This window comes from Mus musculus, chromosome 5 (assembly GCF_000001635.26).
Source record: "Mus musculus strain C57BL/6J chromosome 5, GRCm38.p6 C57BL/6J".
In the NCBI taxonomy this organism is placed as follows: domain Eukaryota; kingdom Metazoa; phylum Chordata; class Mammalia; order Rodentia; family Muridae; genus Mus; species Mus musculus.
This window is the reverse complement of record NC_000071.6, coordinates 135,205,673-135,226,673: the sequence shown is the minus strand read 5'-3', so window position 1 is coordinate 135,226,673 and position 21,001 is coordinate 135,205,673. Positions and strand designations below refer to the sequence as shown.

At 41.4% G+C, this 21,001-nt stretch overlaps 1 protein-coding gene across 2 annotated transcripts in view; it reads right to left on the bottom strand.

Annotated features, from left to right (window-relative positions):
• The window catches only part of Baz1b (bromodomain adjacent to zinc finger domain, 1B), a 58,809-nt gene that overhangs the window by 19,458 nt on the left and 18,350 nt on the right, over nucleotides 1-21,001 (bottom strand). The window contains exons 1-7 of one of the 2 annotated variants that reach the window (XM_011240880.2): nucleotides 17,510-18,593; nucleotides 15,736-15,933; nucleotides 13,854-13,982; nucleotides 8,380-10,084; nucleotides 4,578-4,716; nucleotides 3,456-3,589; nucleotides 62-164 (exon numbers count right to left, since the gene is read on the bottom strand). In XM_011240880.2, coding sequence (XP_011239182.1) covers nucleotides 62-164; nucleotides 3,456-3,589; nucleotides 4,578-4,716; nucleotides 8,380-10,081 — 2,078 coding nt within the window. In that variant the 5' untranslated portion in view covers nucleotides 10,082-10,084; nucleotides 13,854-13,982; nucleotides 15,736-15,933; nucleotides 17,510-18,593. Of the gene's footprint in view, nucleotides 1-61; nucleotides 165-3,455; nucleotides 3,590-4,577; nucleotides 4,717-8,379; nucleotides 10,085-13,853; nucleotides 13,983-15,735; nucleotides 15,934-17,509; nucleotides 18,594-21,001 lie in introns of those variants that run through there. The other variant, NM_011714.2, reaches the window with a different exon arrangement.

The window sequence follows — 21,001 nt, the reverse complement described above, 5'->3', positions numbered from 1 at the left end:
ATATTTCTTCCTTAACATTGGAAAGGAATAAACATGAGCAAGCACTCAGGTGTTGTGTTACCATAAGTTTTGTCCTTGCTTGGGCACAGTGGTCTCCACAGCTTCTAGTGCTGGTCCATGGTGCGCATTCACACTTGCATTCTTGCCTAGGTTTGCTTTCTTACCTAAGAGAAATGCAAATGCTAAGTTTAATACATTAAACAACCAACTCCTTGTTCAGAAAATCTAAATAGACTCCATGCCCAGACAACAATATACAGATGCTGCAGCCAATTAAACACAGAATACATTTATAATTACTAAACTGTTGAATTTTAATTAATAAAATTTAAGAAATCTCTAAAGAACTATTCCCAGATTTACACGTATTTATAATTTATTAAGACCACTACATAATATAGTTATATTTTTAAATAAAGAAATTGCAAACCTTGAGAAAGTATGTTTGCTAAAAAAATGTTTTAAATGTCTAATTGAAATGTTTTGGGGGCTGGTGAGATGGCTCAGCAGATAAGAGCACCTGACTGTTCTTCTGAAGGTCCTGAGTTCAAATCCCAGCAACCACATGGTGGCTCACAACCATCCCTAACAAGATCTGGCGCCCTCTTCTGGAGTGTCTGAAGTCAGCTACAGTGTACTTACATATAATAAATAAATAAATCTTTAAAAAAAAAAAAACAAAGAAAGAAAGAAAGAAAGAAAGAAAGAAAGAAAGAAAGAAAGAAAGAAATGTTTTAAGGCGACAGACAGTGATGTCCTATGTGTGGTATGCTTAGTCTCACACGGCCGGTCCCCAACTCATTTTATAGTAATAATGACAGACAGTTCATATTGTATCCCATGACTTTTCTGGGGCTGGGATTTGCACTTTCACAATGCTAGGCAGCCGTACCTCCACTAGCACAAACAGCTGGCACTCTACATTACAAGTAGAACTATAGGGCTAAGCCACACATCTGGAAGGTAGGTGTATTACGTGTATTTTTTAACATACAGTACTTTAAATTTTTTTGATGGGTATATCAAACACAACCCTGTTGTAAGTTGAGAACTTCTATATTCTCTACAGTCAACAGCTACACAGCTCAAGCCTTAAGCAAACTCATCTTCAGGACATGGTAGTGCACACCATCAATCCCAGCATTTGGGAGGCAGAGGCAGGAAGATCTCTGTGCACTCTAGGCCAGCAACTTCTAGACTATATTTAAGACCTAGACTCAAAATAAATAACCAATCAACTTCAAATCAATCTAAAAATCCACTAGAGGTCAGAGAAATGGCCCAGCAGGTAAAGGTGCCTGCCCCCAGACCTGAAGACCTGAGTTCAATCCCCAGGACCAACACAGGGGAGAGAACCAATCCTACAAGGTGTCCTTTGACGTCTACATGCATTCACACATACGTATACACAAACATATCAATATCATATAGAAAAAAAAATCCTCAAATAGGCAGTGGTCATATATATATATACCTTTAATCCCTGAACTCAGGAAACAGAGAAAGGCAGATTTCTGAGTTTGAGGCCAACCTGGTCTACATAGTGAGTTCCAGGACAACCAGGGCTACACGGAGAAACTGTTTCAAAACACCCAAAAGAAAAAAAGGGGGTGGGGCAACAAAACAAAACAAATCTCCACTAGGATGCTCTAGATAAGCTTTTGAGAAGTCCTACATTCTATTGGAATCACTTCTAAATCTGAAGAGCCTGACTCTACAGTCAACTCTTCTCTAGTTCAACTGCATCAGATAGCACTAATATTATCTGTAAAGTATACCAAATCCAGAATGTGCTGCAAGGTAATATAATCTACACTTAAAATAACTTACCATAAAGAAGCCTTAAAGTTTTCAGATGTATAAAAGAAATGAGTGGTTTTATTATTAATAATGCTACATTAAGTTTGTTATTAGGAGTATCTTCAAAATCAAGCACTACTTTAAAACAAAAATAAAAAATACATTCCTAGAGAAATACAATTCTTGAGAAGCAGTCTTCATCAGGTTATTATAACCCAATGGTTCCAGAGGACCAGGGTTTAAATCCCAGAACCTATATGGCAGTTAAATCTGTAACTCTAGTTCCATAGAATCTGATGCCTCTACTGACTTTCGTTGGCACCAAATGCACACAGTGCAGACACACACACACACACACACACACACAAAATACCACATACTTTAAAAAAGACTTCAAAACCAGCCTAGGTTATATGAGATCCCAAGCAGGTGGTAGGCGGTCTCCCTGTTTTGTCCTTTTCAACAACTGGGCTCAAATATCACTCTGCTCCAGCCTTCCAAGGAACTATAACTATAGACGCATGCCACTGTGCCTCAGGCTCAGTCAATCCTTGCACCCACCCTACAGGTCTCACTACAGAGCCCAGGGTGGTCTCAAATTCACCACCTCCTGCCCACCCCAGGCTCCTAGTGCTGAGATTACTTGAGCAGTCCCTGACTTAAGATGAGATATGTCTATTTTTCTCCTTATTAGATTTGCAGTGAAATGACATTCAGGACCTTATCTGTCCTTTTTGCAGTCAAATCTCCAGCACATCTAAATTTTCTTTGCACAATACAAGGTATTTCAGAATTAATTTAAAAAGCAGAGAAAGAGGACAAATAACAGTTTCCTTGGTCTCCTACCTCAGTTTTAGGCTTGATGCCTCTACAGACATTAACAAGGTACAAAATCTGAAAGCTATTTCTGTAAAATCTACTACCCACAAGTATTCACTCCTCCTCTTCCCTCATTAAGCTAGGATCAGGGCTACCATGCTCTCTTCTCTCTGCATGCTCCTCTTCTCTCAGAAGCTGGGTGGTAATAAAGAAACCACAGCCGGGAAAGGGGACACAGGAAAGTCAGTCCTCCATGTGAATCCTAAACCACAGACAGTCCCTACTTAAACTATCTCAAAGCAAGGGTGGAAGTGCACACCTACAATCCTGGTACTCAAGAGACTGAGGCTGGAGGATTGACAGTTCTAGGCCAGCCTGAACTATAGCACAGCACTGCTTCAAACACATAAAAATATTTCATCTTTACAAAGAGGAAGGTCAAAACACACTCAAAAGAAACAGTCCTTAAATCTTTTTCCTAATAGCACCCTGCAGTTCTGTTTCCTGAGCTAGGGTGTGGCCACAGCTCGTAGGCAGCCACACACTCACTAAGGAAAACAGTACTCCAGTGTTTTGTGCTGGGCTGCTACACAGCTCAGACTTGTTCAATGCATTCTGGACATGACCACTTCCCGCCTGGAGCAGACACCATACTCAAAGCAGTGGTTCTCAACCTGCCTAATGCTGCAACTTTAATATAGGTCCTCATGTTGTTGTGACCTCAACCTAGCCTGATTATCAACTCCTAAGAAAAGGTCTCCCCCACCCCCCACTCCTCCACCCATGGTTAGGGATCACTGCTTTATGTCAACAACCTCTGCAGCAGATATACTTACTTCGAGGACAGTAGTCATCATCAGGTAAATTGCTGTGGTCTTTGCGGTGATGCTTAAACCGGTAGTCAATGCTATTATGGACCCAGCCCTTTTCAATGAATAATCCTGGGACTTCGTTTGAGAAGAGCCAGTATCTACAAAGCACAACAAGGATTAATTAGTAACACCCATGATAAGTGCAACAGTGGACAGAGAGACGGCTGGATCACTTTACTGCTAACAAGCAGGAGTAGCACTGGTCACAGCTGACAGTGCCTTCCTCACAATTTGACATAGAAGAGTTGTAAGGAAAGACAGGGTAACAAAGATGCCTTGACATCTGGAATTCATCTAATGTCTGTGTCACTTCTGTAATGTCTATTCTGTCTCATTAGGTTCCACACAAGGAATGAATTTAAAATACCTTACCTAAAAAACAAAAAAATTATTTTAAGTCTGTCATGTTTTGCCTTCATGTATACATGCATGACTGAGTTCAGAGAGGTTTTCAGAATCCTGGAACTAGAGTTACAAATGGTTTTAGTCCCCATGTGGGTGCTTAGACCCAATTCCAAGAACAGTAAATGCAAGAACAGTAAGTGGTCTTAAATCACTGAACCATCTCTTCTAAAATACTGAACCATTAAAAAAAAAAAAAAATTTTGGATTATAGTTCATCTGTCTGTATTATTTAAATTTTCTATCAATGATACCCTTGGGGACAAGAGGAGACTTTTGTTTTTTTTTTTTATTTGAGACAGGGTTTCTCTGTGTAGCCCTGGCTGTCCTGGAACTCACTTTGTAGACCAGGCTGGCCTCAAACTCAGAAATCCACCTGCCTCTGCCTCCCAAGTACTGGGATCAAAGGCATGCGCCACCACCGCCTGGCTGAGACTTTTTCTTAATCATAGGAATAGAACCCATGGTTTATGCAAGAGCTCCGATATAAGCTACCAACAAGCCTGGGAGACTGTCTTATCTAACGTCATAACCCTGACATCTGACACCAGTAGTAGTCAATAGTTGCACAATGAGAAATCATCGCTACAAACAGAACTGAAGAACTGAACAGAAGCAGTTTGTCTCTAGCACCTTAGCTAGCTTCCCTCTCAGAAGACACGGAAATTAAGTTGAGTAACTTACCTGTTATGGTTGCGGTCTGTACCAATAGGTGTCCTGCGCAGTACAAGTTTTGCCTTGGCAATCCCTTCCTGGAAAGCCTTCTCGGCAGCAGCCTTGTGTTTCCGCATTCGTTCCTCTTCAGCTTCCCGTTCCAATCTCACTGGTGAAGATTAAAAAAAAAAAAAAAAAAACAAGAGTTGTATGGAGCACAAGTTTCCCGGGCCTTCCTTTCTTCCTATGCCATGTAATATAGAACATGATAATCTATGATCCTCCCACATCCCTTACAACGTCTCACCCCTCACTGCCACAGGATCCCTAAACAGACCAGGATGAATTAAAAAGAAAATAATTCAAAGATAAGAGTGCACATGGAAGGAGGGGTGGTGCATGCCTTTGATCCTAGCACTAGGGAGGTAGAGCCAGGCGGATCTCTGTTAATTCAAAGCCAGCCTGTTCTACAGAATGAGTTCTAGGACATCCAAGACCACACAGAGAAAGTCTGTGCAGAAAAAAAAATTATTTCAATCAAGAAGAACCTGTGACAACTTATCTAAGTATGAATGTATACATGCACAAATGGATGTACATACATACAAGGTCTCACTATATAGATCTGGCTGGCCTTCAACTAGGGCCTGCCTGCCTTTGTTCCTGAGTGCTGCAATTAAAGGTATAGGCCACCACACTGGGCTCCTTTAATGTGATTGACAGGAGAGAGAGAAAAGAAAATCAAGTAAGAATATGTAAAGAGCAGCTGGCCTGAACTCATGGATTTCTACCTCAGGAGTGTGGATGTTAAATGTGGTACCACTGTGCCACTCACACCTCTCAAAACAGGGTTTCTCTGTGTAGCTCTGGCTATCCTTCAACTCACAATTTAGACCAGGCTGGCCTAGAATTCACAGCAATCTGTCTGCCTGTCCCTCTTTCCCTCCCTGGTTTGAAGGTATCCACCATCACCACATGACTGGAGAAATGAGTCAGAGGCTGGGAGTGCTTGTTGATCTCCCAGAGACCTTGGTTCCCTTCTCAGCATACTCACATGCAGCTCACAACCATTTGTAACTTGAGCTCTAAGGGATATGACCCCAGAGAGGCCTACAGTGCACATAGATACATAAGTACAAAGCAATTATTAACATAAATAAAAATAAATAAAAATTAATGTTATTACTTCACTGATGGGGGAAAAAATTATGAAGTTGAGACAGTCTCATATAGCCCAAGTCTGTCTCCAACTTGGTTAATATGTGGAATTTTGCTCAATAAAAACAATCTATCAATTGAGTATTTAAGCTTTTTTGTGGTTTTTTTTTGATTGTTGTTTGAGACAGAATTTCTCTGTGTAGCCCTGGCTGTCCTGGAACTCACTCTGTAGACCAGGCTGGTCTTGAACCCAGAGATCCGCCTGCCTTTGCCTTCCAAGTGCTGGGATCAAAGGCGCGCGCCACCACACCCGGCTGAGTATTAAAGTTTGTCTGTCAAATTCTACTACAATAATGTGCAAAGGACAGCTATTTATGTCATAATCTTTAAATTATATCTTCCCTGATAATCATATATGCAATATAGTGAGAATATTAATAAGGTAAAAATCATATCTGTTGAAAGGAAGGAAGGAAGGAAGGAAGGAAGGAAGGAAGGAAGGAAGGAAAGAGAGAAAGGAAGAAAGAAGGGAGGGATGGAGGGAGAGACAGAGAGAGAGAGAGAGAGAGAGAGAGAGAAAGAGAGAGAGAGAGAAAGAGAGAAAGAAAGGCAGGCAGGCAGGCAGGGTTTGATAATACACACATTTAATCCTGGCATTTGGGAAGCAGAGCCAGGGAGGTCTCCGAGTTCCAGGTCAGCCAGAAGTACACAGAGAAGAGTTCCAGGCAGCGAGAGATAAGCTCAACAAAACTAAATAACAGCCATGCAGTGGTGGCACATGCCTTTATTCGCAACACTCCAGGCAGAGACAGGCAGATATCTGAGTTCTGAGTTCAAGGCCAGCCTTGTTTACAGAGTGTGTTATAGGACATCCAGGGCTATAAAGAAAAATCCTGTCTCAGAAAACAAAAACCTAAACCAAAAACCAAAATCTAAACAGCAGGAATGTTGGGGTAGTGGTATAATGCTTGCCGAGCACATCCAAAACTCTCAGTTTGAGCCCTGAAACCAAAAAACTGTAATGCAGTATAAAATCTGTGGCCTTTAATAAAGTTCTCTAGACTGGTTAACGAGATAATTACAGCAGTTACACAAGAGATAAGTATAAAAGTAAACATTAAAGATAGATCTGCTGAAAATATGGAAAAATCAGAACCCTCACCTGGTGACAGGGATGTAGAACTATACAGACGCTTTGTAAATGGCCGGGGAAATCCTCAAATAGTTAACGGCTACAGGACTCAGTAATTCCTTTCCTAGGCATACACCCCAAAGACACTATGTCTAGACAAATCCTTTACAGAGAAATATTAATAATAGCAAATGATGCAGGCAACCTATCTGTCCACTGACTGGTGAACAGTTAGCAAATAACATGTGAATCTTGAAACCATTAAATGAAAGAAATACAACATTAAAGTAGATTATATGATTTTTATTACTTTTAATTATGTGCATGCATGTGTGTGCGTGAAGGTATGTACATGAGAATGCAGTTGTCCAAGGCGGCCAGAAGACAGTGTTAGATCCTCTGGAGCTGGAATTATAGGCAGTTGTAAGTTACTTGATATGCCGGGAACAGAAGTCCTATCTTCTCAAAGAGCAGTTGCTCTCTTAATCACTGAACCACCTCTCCAGCCCGGTTTGATTCTATTTAATATATATTATAACACACATCTATATTACATTTATTTCCCTATGTGTGTAAAGGTCAAAGCATAACTTGTAGAAGTCAGGTCTCACTTTCTGCTCTGTGGGTCCCAGGAGCAATCTCAAGTTGCTAGGTGTGGCAGCAACTGACACTGAGTTCTTTTACTGGCCCAAGGGGAATCTATTTAAATGAAATGCACAGAGCACATGAATCCAGAGAGATCAGTAGTTGTCAGTGGCTAAGAACAGGAATGCCTTTCGAGGTTTCTTCTGGGATGGTGGGAGTAGTTTGTAACTAAGATTATTGTCTTTTATGTCTTGGTTTCTTCCAACATACTGTCTTACATGCTATAACACAGATGAACCTCTCAGAAAAATGTTCTGGTTCACATATTCAATTCCAGGGCAGAAGAATTTCCTTAAATTCAAGGCCAACCTGGGCTACAGTGTGAGACTGTCTCAAAATAAACAAACAAACAAACACAGTAACAAAAACAGACTGTACGTGCATGCAGTCAGTCACCACATAATAACCGCTCTCTACACATGGTTATTCCATGGTGTACTACTATCTTCAGGTCCCGCAATTATATATTCATTTAATAAATATGTATGGGTGTTTTGCCTGCATATGTCTATGTACCACCTGCATGATTGTAGAGCCAAGAAGAGGATGCTGGATCCTTTGGAAGTGTGAACTTCACCTGCAAGAGCATCTCTCTAGCACCTAAACACATATGCACGCACACACACACACACAAATTGTATGCAAGCACACAAAGCTGTTGAGCTAAGCATGGCAGCTCATGCCTGTAATCCTAATATACTCTATAGGTTGAAGCAGGAGGCTTAGCTACAAAGTAAGTTTCAGGAAAGGCTAACTAAGATCTTATCTCAAAACTATGAGAAAACAAAAATATCTTAGTGAGTGCCAGTTTATGACAAATACCCTACCATTATTCTAGTACTTTCTGTTCTTCTACCCATGAAAGGGCTTTCCTGAACCTCTCAGGACAAATTTTACCTTTTGTTTCTCTCTCCTGGATTTCCCGCTTCCTCTTAGCTTGCATGCTAAGCAGCCTTCTGCTCTTGACAGCACTGATCATGTCATCTGCTTCCACTTCTACTTGCTGTTCAATCTTCACAATTTCTTTTTTCCTGTCCACTTTGCCTAGCACATTCTCCTCTTTGCCATTTTCTTTATTTCTGGCTTCCATCTCCTTCCGCTTTTGCTTCTCTGCTCTCTTCTTATCATTCTCCTCCTTCAGCACAGCAAGCCGCTCCTTCCACAACTCTGCAGACACCTGCTGTCTTGTCTCCATGTGGTCTTGCACAGAGTATGTCATGAGGATACGGTGGCAAAGAGCTGTCAATATCCGTAGCTTCTCCTCTGAGGTCAGCTCAAAGAATTCTGATGTCTCCAGCTTCTCTAGAAATTCGTCTTGCACCTCATTATCCTCAAATGGTGTGGAATCTTTATTGTCATCTGTTTCTGAGCCCTCGCTGTCCTCCTGGACATCACACCTGCGCAAGCAGAGCCGGACCAGCTCTGAGACAGAATGCAGGGTGAGGGGGATTTCTGACAGCTTCATTCCCAGTTCTCCATAGTCTTCTGCAATTTCATCCTGAAGTAAGGTCTGTAGCAGGATGACCAGCACTCTGTTCAAGTACAAAAAACCACCTTTATCTGCACTCAAGGCTTCCATTAGGGACACAGCAGTGATAGGGTACTGAGCATCGGGCAAGAGCAACCCAGAGTAACAGCTCAGGAACTCCACCACCAGGGCCACATCCCCAAAAAGAGTGTTGGGGAGCCCCTCAGGGGTATCTACCAGCCTGAATGCTGGGAGGTTTCTGCCACCTAACTCCTGGTCCTCAAATCGCTTCTGCTTTTCTAACCTCTCCAGCATTTCTCTCTCTCTCCGTTCTTTGGCTTTTTCCCGCAACCTCTCCTTTAGCTCCTGTCGTTTCTTTTTCAAATATTCTTTCCGTTGCTCTTCAGACATAGAGGCCCACCTCTTTTTATGTTCCAGGAGCTCATAGCGTTTCTGGACAAGAGCCCGGAGCTCTTCTGGAAGACGGGCTCTATCTTCATTGGAGAGGAGACGTGCTGTTTTGGAGATAACACAGGACAGAGCACTCTTCTTGTCCTCTTTGTCTTTATTTTCTTTGTAATAGGCAATCAGATGCAGAGCTGCAGGAGGCAGGTGTTTGTGAGGTTTACCAGAAGACCTTGGCACACCCCCAGAACTCCGTGGGGTGCGGGTCATCTTCTGAGTCCCTTTGGCCATATCCAACAAAGTCATCTGCTTCATTTTGGTCTTAGGAGTCTTCACACACTTGCTGGGTGATTTGGAGTTGCCTGTGGACTTCTGTCCATTCAGGATGCCTTTGCCTCTGCCCTTGGCCTTCAGAGGTTTGTCACTGTGCTTCCCTGGCTTCTTGGCGGCTGGGCCTTTCTTAGGAATGTGGAAGCTGTGTAGCTTGTTGTTGTTGGGGGACATAATTTTCATCACCCCTTCCAAATGTTCTTCCGGAGACTTGGAATTCTTTGAGTTCTTTACTTTGAGTGGTGGGCCATTTAACGACTTCTCCAAGTGCACATGACACCACAGCTTAGGGTTTAGTGGGGAACTCAGAGAAGAACTGTCTCTCTTAGGTTTCTTTGAGGGCTTCCTGTCTGGAGATCCAGTATTCCTCCTCTTGGTAGAGGGATTGAGAGTCATATACTAAAATTTAAGAACAGGAGCAAAATTACTTTTAAAACTATGTGTAGCAAGCAGTATCTAAGCACTGTAAAGCCACACATCCATCGATACAACATAGTAAGACCTGTCTGAAAGCAAAGCTAACACTTGACAGATGTGGTGGAGGCAGTTATCAGCAATCCCCAAACTTAGGAGGTGGAAGCAAGAGAATTAAGACTGTCTCAATGTCCCCCATCCCTCCAAATGTGCGCTGTGGACTGTACAGCTCAGTAATGGGATGCTTCTCTATAATATGTGAGGACTTGGGCTCTACCTCCAGCAGTTCAACCAAAACCTACCACCCCCCTAATGTTAGATCTAGCTTTATGTTTCCACATGCACTAGTGGCTCTCAAATATTTTACTGAACTCTATGAACACTTTCTCCAGCAACAACATATAAAAATTATGCATATAGTTTTCAAAGTCTATCCATGGGCCCTAGATTAAGAAAGAACTGATCTAAAACAGAAGCATCTAAGATTCCAAGAAGTGCTACTCTCAACCTGAGTGTGCAGTTCAACTGCACAGCACCTCCCTAAACCCTGTACTCTGTCCCTGAGAAGGTGGGGCGTGGGGGGCAACAGCACACACATATCCAGAGGGTATAATCCTGTTCTTGAAATAGCAGTTAGATTTTCAACCTTTAATTTTATGTAAGCTTCAATAATTTGTTCTATAAGTAGAGTATACCATATAAATGCTTAGTCTCGACCCAGAGGCATACATTCCTATGAAAACACACTTATGTAGAGCGGTAATAATACCGTTCAGATAAAGAACCTTCCTGGCCTAGGCTCTTGGGTTCTCAAACTCTTCTTTGTTCTCTCCCACAATGAAAAACTCACTTCTAAGAATATATTAACTACAAGAACTATGAATCCTCACTTATTTTATACAGTTCTTTAAAATTCTTTTAACACATTTCACTGTTTATCTTATGTGGATTGAGTATGTGTGTGTTGTGTGGTGCTATGCATGAGGACATCAGAGGAAAACACATGTGAGTCACAGGGATTAGACTTAGGTGCTCAGATACGAGCATACCTTTCCTTACTGAGCTGCAGTCCAGTCCTGACTGTGTATAGTGCTGAATGCTCCACCCCCTTCATTCTCTCAGCCACTCTAGTCTACAATCCTCCAATCTCACAAGACTTTTTTCTTGTTTTTCTGAAACAAGGTTTCCCTTGTAGCCCTTCTGTCTTAGATTTACCTCTGTAGACCAGGCTGGCCTTGAACTCAAGAGAGCCTGTGCCTCCCAAGTGTTAGGTGTGTGCAGCCCACCCACCCCCAAAGTATCCCACTAAACTTTAAATCCATTAATTTTACCACATTTTCAAGATCCTAACCTGTTTGTCTTTTTTTTTTTTTTTTCCTTTCTGAGACAGGGTCTCTGTGTAGCCCTAGCTGTCCTGGAATTCACTTTGTAGACCAGGCTGGCCTCGAACTCAGAAATTCGCCTGCCTCTGCCTCCCAAGTGCTGGGATTAAAGGCATGCGCCACCACAACCAGCTTGTCTTTTTTTTTTTTTTTAAGAGGTGAGATGTCAGAGCCAGGTGTGGTGGCTCGCACCTATGACCCCAGCATTCAAGACACAGAGGCAGGGGAATTTCTAAGTTTGAGGATATTTCTAAGTTTGTTTACCTTCCAAGTAAACAAAACCACAGAGTCTCCCTATAATGGCCAAGAGAGTCTTCAGACTCTGGAAAAGCCATGCGCCTAAGCTTGAGGAAGAGATGGGTATAGGTGGGCATGGACCACCATGTCTGGCTTCCCACCCTTCCTCACTTAAACTTAACTCGAGGCAATCATTACAACCCATCTCACACAAACAACTTCCTTCCTAGTCTGTATGTACTTGGGAAAGCCCAGTCTGTTCTGCCCCAGGCTGTTCATGTTCATGTAAACATGGTTAGAACAGAAACTACAACACATCCATCGCTGGCACGCCAAGAGACCCTAGCTAGCCCACTCTCACAGTACGTTCCCTTAAGAATCCATCTCCCTTCCCACTACTCCATTTACACCTTCTGTCTCCTCAAGCTTCCACACCTCATTTCCCTCACACAGAATTAGTTAAGAGGCAGCTTAGCATACTTGCTCACACCTGTAATTCAAGAACTCCAGAGGCTGACGTAGAAAGACTATCAGGTCAGAAGAAGTGTCATATACGAGTCTGAGGTCGGCCTGGACTACATAATGTGAGACACTGTATCAAAAATAAAGCAAAAAGGCACATGGGAAATTCCTCAAGACTATATTGGCCATTATAGCGAGACTCCCGTCATTTTGTTTACTTGGAAAGTGGATATCCTCAAACTTAGAAATCCTGCCGCCCCTGTGTCTTGAATGCTGGGGTCATAGGTGCGAGCCACTGCGCCTGCCTCTGACATCCCACCTTGGAAAACTGGGAGATTTCCTCACAGTCAACCAATGAGGCTACAGTGTCAGACGTCGTTTCAAAAACAGAGCAAAAAGACTTCAGAGGTTAGAACGTAGTTCACTGGTCACAACAGGAGTTTCTGGTTAAAATATGTATCAAAACTTTTAACTGATTTTAATATTTTAAACAATATAATTGTAAGTTGGGTATGGCATATAAAAGCCTAAAATCCCAGCACTTGGAAGACAGGGGCAGGAGGGAAAGGACAAGGTCAGCCTGGCCTACATGAAACCATGTCTTAAAACAAAAAACCCCAAACAAGCCAAAACAGTAAAGTTGACAGCTAAAATACAAACTAAATGAAATAGTCAAACTCACTTTAGCTAACAGGAAAAAGACTACTAGATAATTTCTACTACAGGCAGCAATTATGCACGAGGAACCATTTTGAGTGGACAGGGCTAACTGGCATGGTGGTACATGCCTGTTATCCCTGCACTCAGAAGGGAAAGGAGGGGGAATCAGTCCAAACATTAAGGACAAAATCAAAGAAACAAACCCAGAGAGCCACAATAAAACCAAAAGCAAAAAAGTTTGATTGAGAGAACAGACCATGATTAAACTCCTCTTTTGACTAACTGAGTAAATCCCAACTTTAAAGCCCAAGCTGACTTTTCAGAATTACAGGCGATACTGGCACATGCCCCTCATCCAGCCCCTTGGGAGGATGAAGAACTGCAGGGTTAGGCTTTTAGCTGGCTGCTTACCAGTGCCTGATTAAAAGTGAATGTTCCCCAATACCACTTTCAGGACAGAGGTTTACCATCGTACAGAACACGAACTCTAGCCACGACTCCTGGAATATCTTTCCCCACTGTACAATTTCCTACTTGTTGTTTCCCAGGACTAAATATCAAAATGTTAATGAGAAATAAGCAAAAAAGGATGACTTATTTAAGGTTCCCCTCATAGACAACACTACTATGAGTACTTCAAAGAGCAGTGTACTTCTGAGACTGTCCTGCAACGGCAGCAGCAAGTGAAAACAAGTGTATGCGCTCAAGCTGCCCTAACAGCTGCGCAACAGGACATGCACACACCAGCACTCCTGCTGATGCTCAGGTGGGTGCTTAAAGTGGAAGGAAAAAGGGGCTAATCAAGGCAGCTTTGTTCCAACATTTTAAACAGATTACCTTTAATAGGTATCATTAGAACTGTTAAAAGAATTCAAAGCTACAACAAGGTGCTTTCACATTTATTTGGAAGCACAATGTTAAGAAATAATATGGACCATTAAATGACAAGAGTTCTCGTCTCTATTTTCAATAAAAAATTTTTTTTTTCTGAAAAATGAAAGAAATGAACTCACCCAACCCCCTCCCAACAGGCCGGCTCCCGGTGTGAGCAGTCAGTCCTTCAGTAGCTGGATCATCTCAGCATGGAGCATGCTGGGTAGTCACAGCCAAATGGGAGCCGGCATGGCTGGACTCAGGGGGATCTGAAAAAGTATAAAACCACTTATGTGCTGAGGGTCTCCTCTATTCCCACTCAGCACAGTTCTACAAGATTAATAGAGAGGAGAAAAAAGAATGAAAAAATATTTTGGTGAAGGCCCTTTCTCATTGCTAACTACTTATGACAGCAACATGAGAGGCCAAAAGAAAAAAAGTGGCTATTATTCTATTTGTTCCCATCACAAAGCACATAACACCATCAGGACAAAGAAACATAAGTCAAAGAAAACATTTCTTCATTGATAACAATGAGGAAACAATCTGCAGCAATTCAATCTGAAGCTGAACTTAATAATAAAAATAGCACATCTAACAGTTAGACCAATTACAATACTGTGTCAATGCAGGTGTCCTGAGTAGCCACAAGTGTCAAATTTGTGGGAGTGGAGCCGCAGGCAGTTGTGAGCTACCTGATCACAGGTGCTGAATCTGAGCCTCTAGACAGGAAGTAAGTGCTCTTCATCAGTTAGCCATCTCTCCAGCCTCCTCACAGATCTGGTTTGTATTCCAGTAGGTTGGTTTTGTTGTTTTCTGTTTTCCTTTGAAAACATGTAGTCCTGGCTGTCCTAGCACTTAACTTGCTTTGGAGACTTGGTACTGAACTCAAGAGATCCACTTGCCGCCTGAGTGCTGGGATTGAAGTCGTGTGTGTGTGTGTGTGCCCGTGCGCGCACCCACACTCAATGCTTTTCTACTCTTCTAATTCACTGATGACAACATAGCAGGAGGCTGAGGGCAATTTATATAGAGTTTATCTCAGCCTCTATGTTTTTAGCCAGTACGTTAGCTGAAAAGGTATTTTTCGATTTTGTTTTGTTGTAGTCCTGGGTACTGAGCCCAGAACCTCATACAGAAAGGGAAAGAGGAATGGAGACAAGAGAGGGAAGATGGGAGAGAAAAAAACAAACAAAAAAAAAGAAATCCTAAGCCAAACTCTTTAGTTTATCACCCACTGTTACTTGGTTCTAATTAGATTATCCCTCAGATTCCCCACTTATTAAATAAGACTAATAGATACACCATAAATTACATAAAAACGATTTAAAGATCAAAATGGACAATTCAAGGAGGGAAAAATGTAGTCTAAAGAGGGAAATGCTTGGTTTCTATTAACATGTCCCCTAAGTTATAGATATTCAGGCTTTATAGGACTGTCAAAGTTATCTTGCCTTATATACAAAATCAGTTTTCCTTCTGCCCCCATACCCAAAAACAGGGTTTCTACATAGTCCTTGTTGTCCTGAAACTGTATGTAAACCTCGAACAGAGATCTGCCGGTCTGTGATCCAAGTGCTAGGATTAAAGGCACATACCACTATGCCTAGCTCAGTTTTGACATCCCAGTTAGTATTTCTGTCATCTTAACACTGACTAGAGTAATCCAGAAAGAGGAATGTCAACTGAGAAGATGCTTCTATCAGACTGCTCATGGGTGAATCTGCAAAGCATTTTCTTGACTAATGATTGATGTGAAAAGGCATAGCTCATTATGGCTGGTGCCACCCCAAGGCTGGGCAGGTGGTTGTGAGCTGTATAAGAAAGCAGGCCAAGGAAAGCACAGGAACAAGCCAGTAAGTATCATCCCTCCACAGTCTCTGCTTCAGTTCCTGAATGAATTATCTGTAGTTAAAGGTTCAAAATCTGCCATGAATCTAACTCTCTATGACTTAGTGGAGAAAGGAAACTATCTAGTAAGGCTTTATTTATCCAGGTGTCAAACATTAATAGTGACCTTACCTTATATGGGTCAAGTAAAAAGTCACTGAACTTGCTAGGCAGGGAATATTTCTTCACCAATTCATCTTCCACCACCCAAGGTGCATTCTCACCAGTACCAGCACGTAAGGCATTATGCCGAATAAAGTATCGAAGTATCTCCTTATTTGGTGGTCTCTCCGTTCGAATCAAGCTGTCTGCTGGCACATTGCTGATGATCTAGGTGAAAAAATAACAAAGAAATCAGCACTGGGGTGGGAAGCAGTTAAGCAATGAAAACAAAACACATATCCACAAAGGAAAGAATCACAATTCCATCTTGGGAAAGGGGTACTATACATTAAAAGATAAGGCAAAAGAAAAACAAAAATTTTTTTTTAAATTTATTTATTATTATACATAAGTACACTGTAGCTGTCTTCTGACACACCAGAAGAGGGCGTCAGATCTCATTACAGGTGGTTGTGAGCCACCATGTGGTTGCTGGGATTTGAACTCAGGACCTTCGGAACAGCAGTGTTCTTACCCACTGAGCCATCTCGCTAGTCCCAAGGCAAAATTTTGAGACAGAATTTCAAAATGATTTCCAGATTATTTGTCAATAAATATCAATTAAAGTATACCATTCAACTTCACACCAGCAACTTTTCTAGTTACGACTTTATCTTAGGAAGTCGTTTAATAGCAAAAGAGGAAGAAGGAGTATTACCTAAAGATCCATCCTTCACGGATCCATGCTTGGTGGCACACACCTATAATCTCGGCACTTAAGAGGCTGAAGTAGGACGATAGTGAGCTTGTGGCTAGCCTGGGTTAACATATAGCTAGACCCTGCTTCCAAAATACCACAAGAAATGGGGCAGTAATGGTGCGCATCTTTAATCCCAGCACTCAGGACACAGAGGCAGGATGACTGTTACCAGTTTGAAACCAGCCCAGATTACACAGCCAGCTTTAGGCCAGCGCAGACAGCAAGACCCTGTCTCAGAAGCAAAAGACAAAGAAGCAGCTGGTGGGTCTTCCCATAGAGACCTTTTCCAAGGGCTGAACTGCTTCTTATATGAAAGGGTTATCTATGAAAACTAACACAAGATTATTTTCAACATCCTAGTCCTCCTTCAATAAAACTTAAAAGTTCTAGTTGGGTATGTGTAGAAACACCCAAAATAATATACCAATATTTTTAAAATCTAGATTTAATCAAGGAAATATATATTTTATTTACAAGTTTAAAACTTTTGTTTTCTGCCACAAGGTCTCATGTAGCCCAGTTGCCCTCAAACTCACCGTGTGACATGACCTTTAACTCCTGAACCTCCTGCTTCTCTATTCCAATTACCAGGAGGTAGGAAATAAACTCTTGCCAACTGCCTTTAAATACATCCTGACTTTGAACATATTGAAAGATATGTAAAAACTAGAGCTGGAAATAGTTCAGTGATTGTACTTGTCTAACATACAAAAGAGCCTTAGTCCCACATGAAGAATTAAAAATGTAAAAGCCAAAAGGGCTGGGGATGTAACTCAGTGTAGAATATTTGCCTAGCATAGCAATACCCTGAGTACAATAGAGTTTTAAAATGGTAAAAAAGCATTAGTAAGTTGTATTAAGGGTACGAACTAGCTTCAAATCTAGTGAGATCACTTATAGAAGCAGTGTCAGAGTTGACTGACCATGTAACTTTAATCTCTGTGGTGAGGACATTCCTTGACATATTCCTTAGCATATTTTCTCCAAGAAAGCCACTCCTACAGGAGTTTCTTAAAATTTATTAGTGTAAGAGACTTAACCAACCTTATCTTCATTTTGTAGCTTCACATCATATTTGTGAGGCAGAAATTTTGGAGGAGCCCATTTTCTTTCTCCTTTTTTTAATGAAGTAGGAAGTTTTCGTGGAGACCTACGCGCTCTGTCATCTAGTCAAATCAACAGGAAATTAGCAAATAATAATAATAAAATTATTTTAATTCAACTTATTTACTCACAACTAATAACTTCATTCAGTCCCTCCCTTATACCAGGCACTGATGAGGTGTAATACTTGTAACTTCCACGAGCTAGTCTATGCAGGAAATCAGGTAAGTAAATGCCTACAATCCCACAATACAGGCTGACAAACAAGAATACTCTGGAAGTACAGAAAAGGAATGTTCCAGAAGGTGAGCATGAAACACCTAAAAGAATATGACGTATGAGCTGGAAAAATGGAAGAATAGACCTGGGTTAACTTCCCAACACCCCATGGTGGTTCCCAATTGTCAGTAACTCCAGTCCAGAAGACCTAATGCCTTTTTATGACCTCTGAGGCATGAGGCATTGTATGGTGTACGCATACATGTAGGCAAACACCTAAACACATAAAATAAAGACATGGATAAAAGAATGTGTAGTATGACAGGATAACCACAGTGTTAAATCTAACAAAAACATTAAAACAACCGGGGCTACAGAGATTGTATGGAGGTTAAGAGCACTTGTTACTCTTTCAGAGGTCCAACCTGGGTTTGGTTCCTAGCACTCAGGATGACTCAAGCATCTGTGACTCCAGTTTCAGAAGAATCTAATACCCTCTTGTGGCCTTCATGGGCACTGCATGCATGTGGTGCACAGACATACATGCAAAATACCCATACACAGAAAATAAATTTAAGATTAAAAACAAACAAACAACAACAACAACAAAAACCTGGATGTTTTGCAAGAGGACCTGGGTTTGATTCCCAGCACACAGCAGTTCACAACCATCTGTAACTCTAAATGGAGGGAACCTGGCACCTTCTGGCCTTGAAGGGCATAGAGTATGCAAGTGGTGCACAGACATACATACATACATACATGTGTATATATATATATATATATAAAACACATGTATGTATGTGTGTGTGTGTATATATATATATATATATATATATATATATATATATATATATATACACACACACACACACACATATATATGCAGGTAAAATACTGACACATGAAATCTCTAAAAATTCAAAAAAGTAAAATGACTTAAAAAAAATCTCTGTACTCAGCAAGTAAGAAGCTATCTGCACCTGATTAGAACCCGTATAATTATTAAAAGGTGCCACAAATGCAGGCGTGGAAGCATATATTTGATACACGTTTAACCCCCAGAACTCAACAGAGTAAGGTCAGTCTGGGTCACAGAGCAAATTACAGTCCTAGGCTGTCATAAAAGCTTGCAAAGAAAAAGTTCCAAGTATAGCAACACAGCCTATAACAATACCCAGTATTCTCTAGATAGAGCCGAAAGATCAGGAGTTGAACGTCGCCTCAGATACATAGTGAGCTTGAGGCTAGCCTGCTTGAGTCACTGTCCCCAAGCAAAAAAGTAAAAAATCAGACAAGTTAAATCATAATTAATACAAAGGATTCAACCATTGGTCAGTATGCAGAGAAAATAATATTCTGAAGACCCTCGGAATAAACAGGATAGAAGAGTCTCATTGGGTGTGGTAGCACACCTAGCTGTAATTCCAACTTCTGGGAGGTACAAATAGGAGGACCAGTATTAAAAAAAAAACAAAGAATAAAAATATCAAGCCAAAATAAGAATATAGAGCTAACATGTTCCTGCCTGATATATTATTAACCTTTTTCCTCCACCAAGAAAATACTATGGAAACTAGAATTTTATCACATTCCTACAGAAATCTTAACTGTTTAGAGAAAACATTCGGTGTTTTGTAACGTAATTCAAACTCTGCCTCTTCCGCTTTCTACACATTAGGAATATCAGTTATTAAAACCTAACTAAGGCAAACACACTAAAAAGGAAGTCAAAGCCTAAATTCCTATTTGTGGGTACCAATGTTTCAGGAATGACCCCAGACAGTCTCACATATCACTGGTATCCCAATGACCGACTCTCCAGTCAGAGGGGGAAGAGTGAGAAGATATCCTCCTCAGTCAGTTCCTCATGAAAACAATTTTCTACCTCAGGCAACCAGAATTTCCACGAGTTAGGGGCTGGTGAGCTGGCTCAGCAGTTGAGAGCACTGGCTGCTGTTCCTCCAGAGGACAACAGTTCAGTTCCCAGCCCCCACGCTGGATGACTCACCATCACCTGCAACTCTGGATGTGGAGGGTCTCATCCCCTTTCTTGGCCTCTGTGCACCTATACACAGGGCATACATACACTCACAAATAAAAATAGAATAAACTTACAAATATTCAGTTCCAAAGAGAGAAGCTGGAAACGATGTGAATATGCAGCCCCAACAAAGCAGAAAACACAGCTGAAACAAAAGCCAGCTACAACTAGTCTCACAAGTTTCCTTCAGATTATTACTATATGACCTCTAAAATGATCAGCATGGATCCAAAACATCTTGATGCAACAGAAAGAATGGCAGAAAAAGTGGCAATTAAAATAGCAAGGTGAAATTATTCAATCAACCAACAGGTACAGACCATATATACCAAATACTGTGTGCTCATTTTGAGACAAAAGGATTCTAGGACAGTTAATTTCCTTATTTAAATAGTCTTAAGTGCATATAATAAAGGCTTAGGATGTGGTAACACTCTGTGCTGGCTGGTTTTGCATGACAACTGAGCAAGAATCATCACAGAGAAAAAGAAGTCTCAGTTGAGGAAATGCATTCGAGAGATCCAGCTGCAAGGCATTTTCTCAATTAGTGAACAGCCCATTTCTGTTCTAGTAGTCCTGGATTCTATAAGAAAGCAGGCTGAGCAAGCCAGGGGAAGCAAGCCAGTAAGCAAGCAGCATGCCTCCATGGCTTCTGCATGAGCTCCTGCTTGAGCTCCTGTCCTGACTTCCTCCAATGATGGACTATGATGTGGGGGTGTAAGCCGAATAAACCCTCTCCTCCACAACTTGCTTTTTGGTCATGGTATTTTCATCGCAGCAATAGAAATCCAAACTAAGACACATTCTCAGAGATGTTTTCCAAGTGGGCAATGCTTTTAGTTCTTCTAACTATAAAGTATTATTTTAGTCTCCAGATCTGTAAAAATTATATTTGGTTAACAAAGTGTTTCAGAATTCTAGTGGCTCCTACCTGAAAGTCAGGTCAAAAGAGACAAACAGAAAAGCTGTATCTGAAAGCCACCACACTAGACTGCACTGTGAGGACCAGGAGGGATTAGAATGTGCTCTGTCTACCTGGATTACTGCCCTCTCTACACTCATGTACATGTTTCTGGCTTTAGGAGTAAAGGCAAGAGGGCAGGAAGTGGTGGCACACATCACACGGATCCCAGCACTTGGGAGGCAGAAGCAGGCAGATCTCTGTTCCA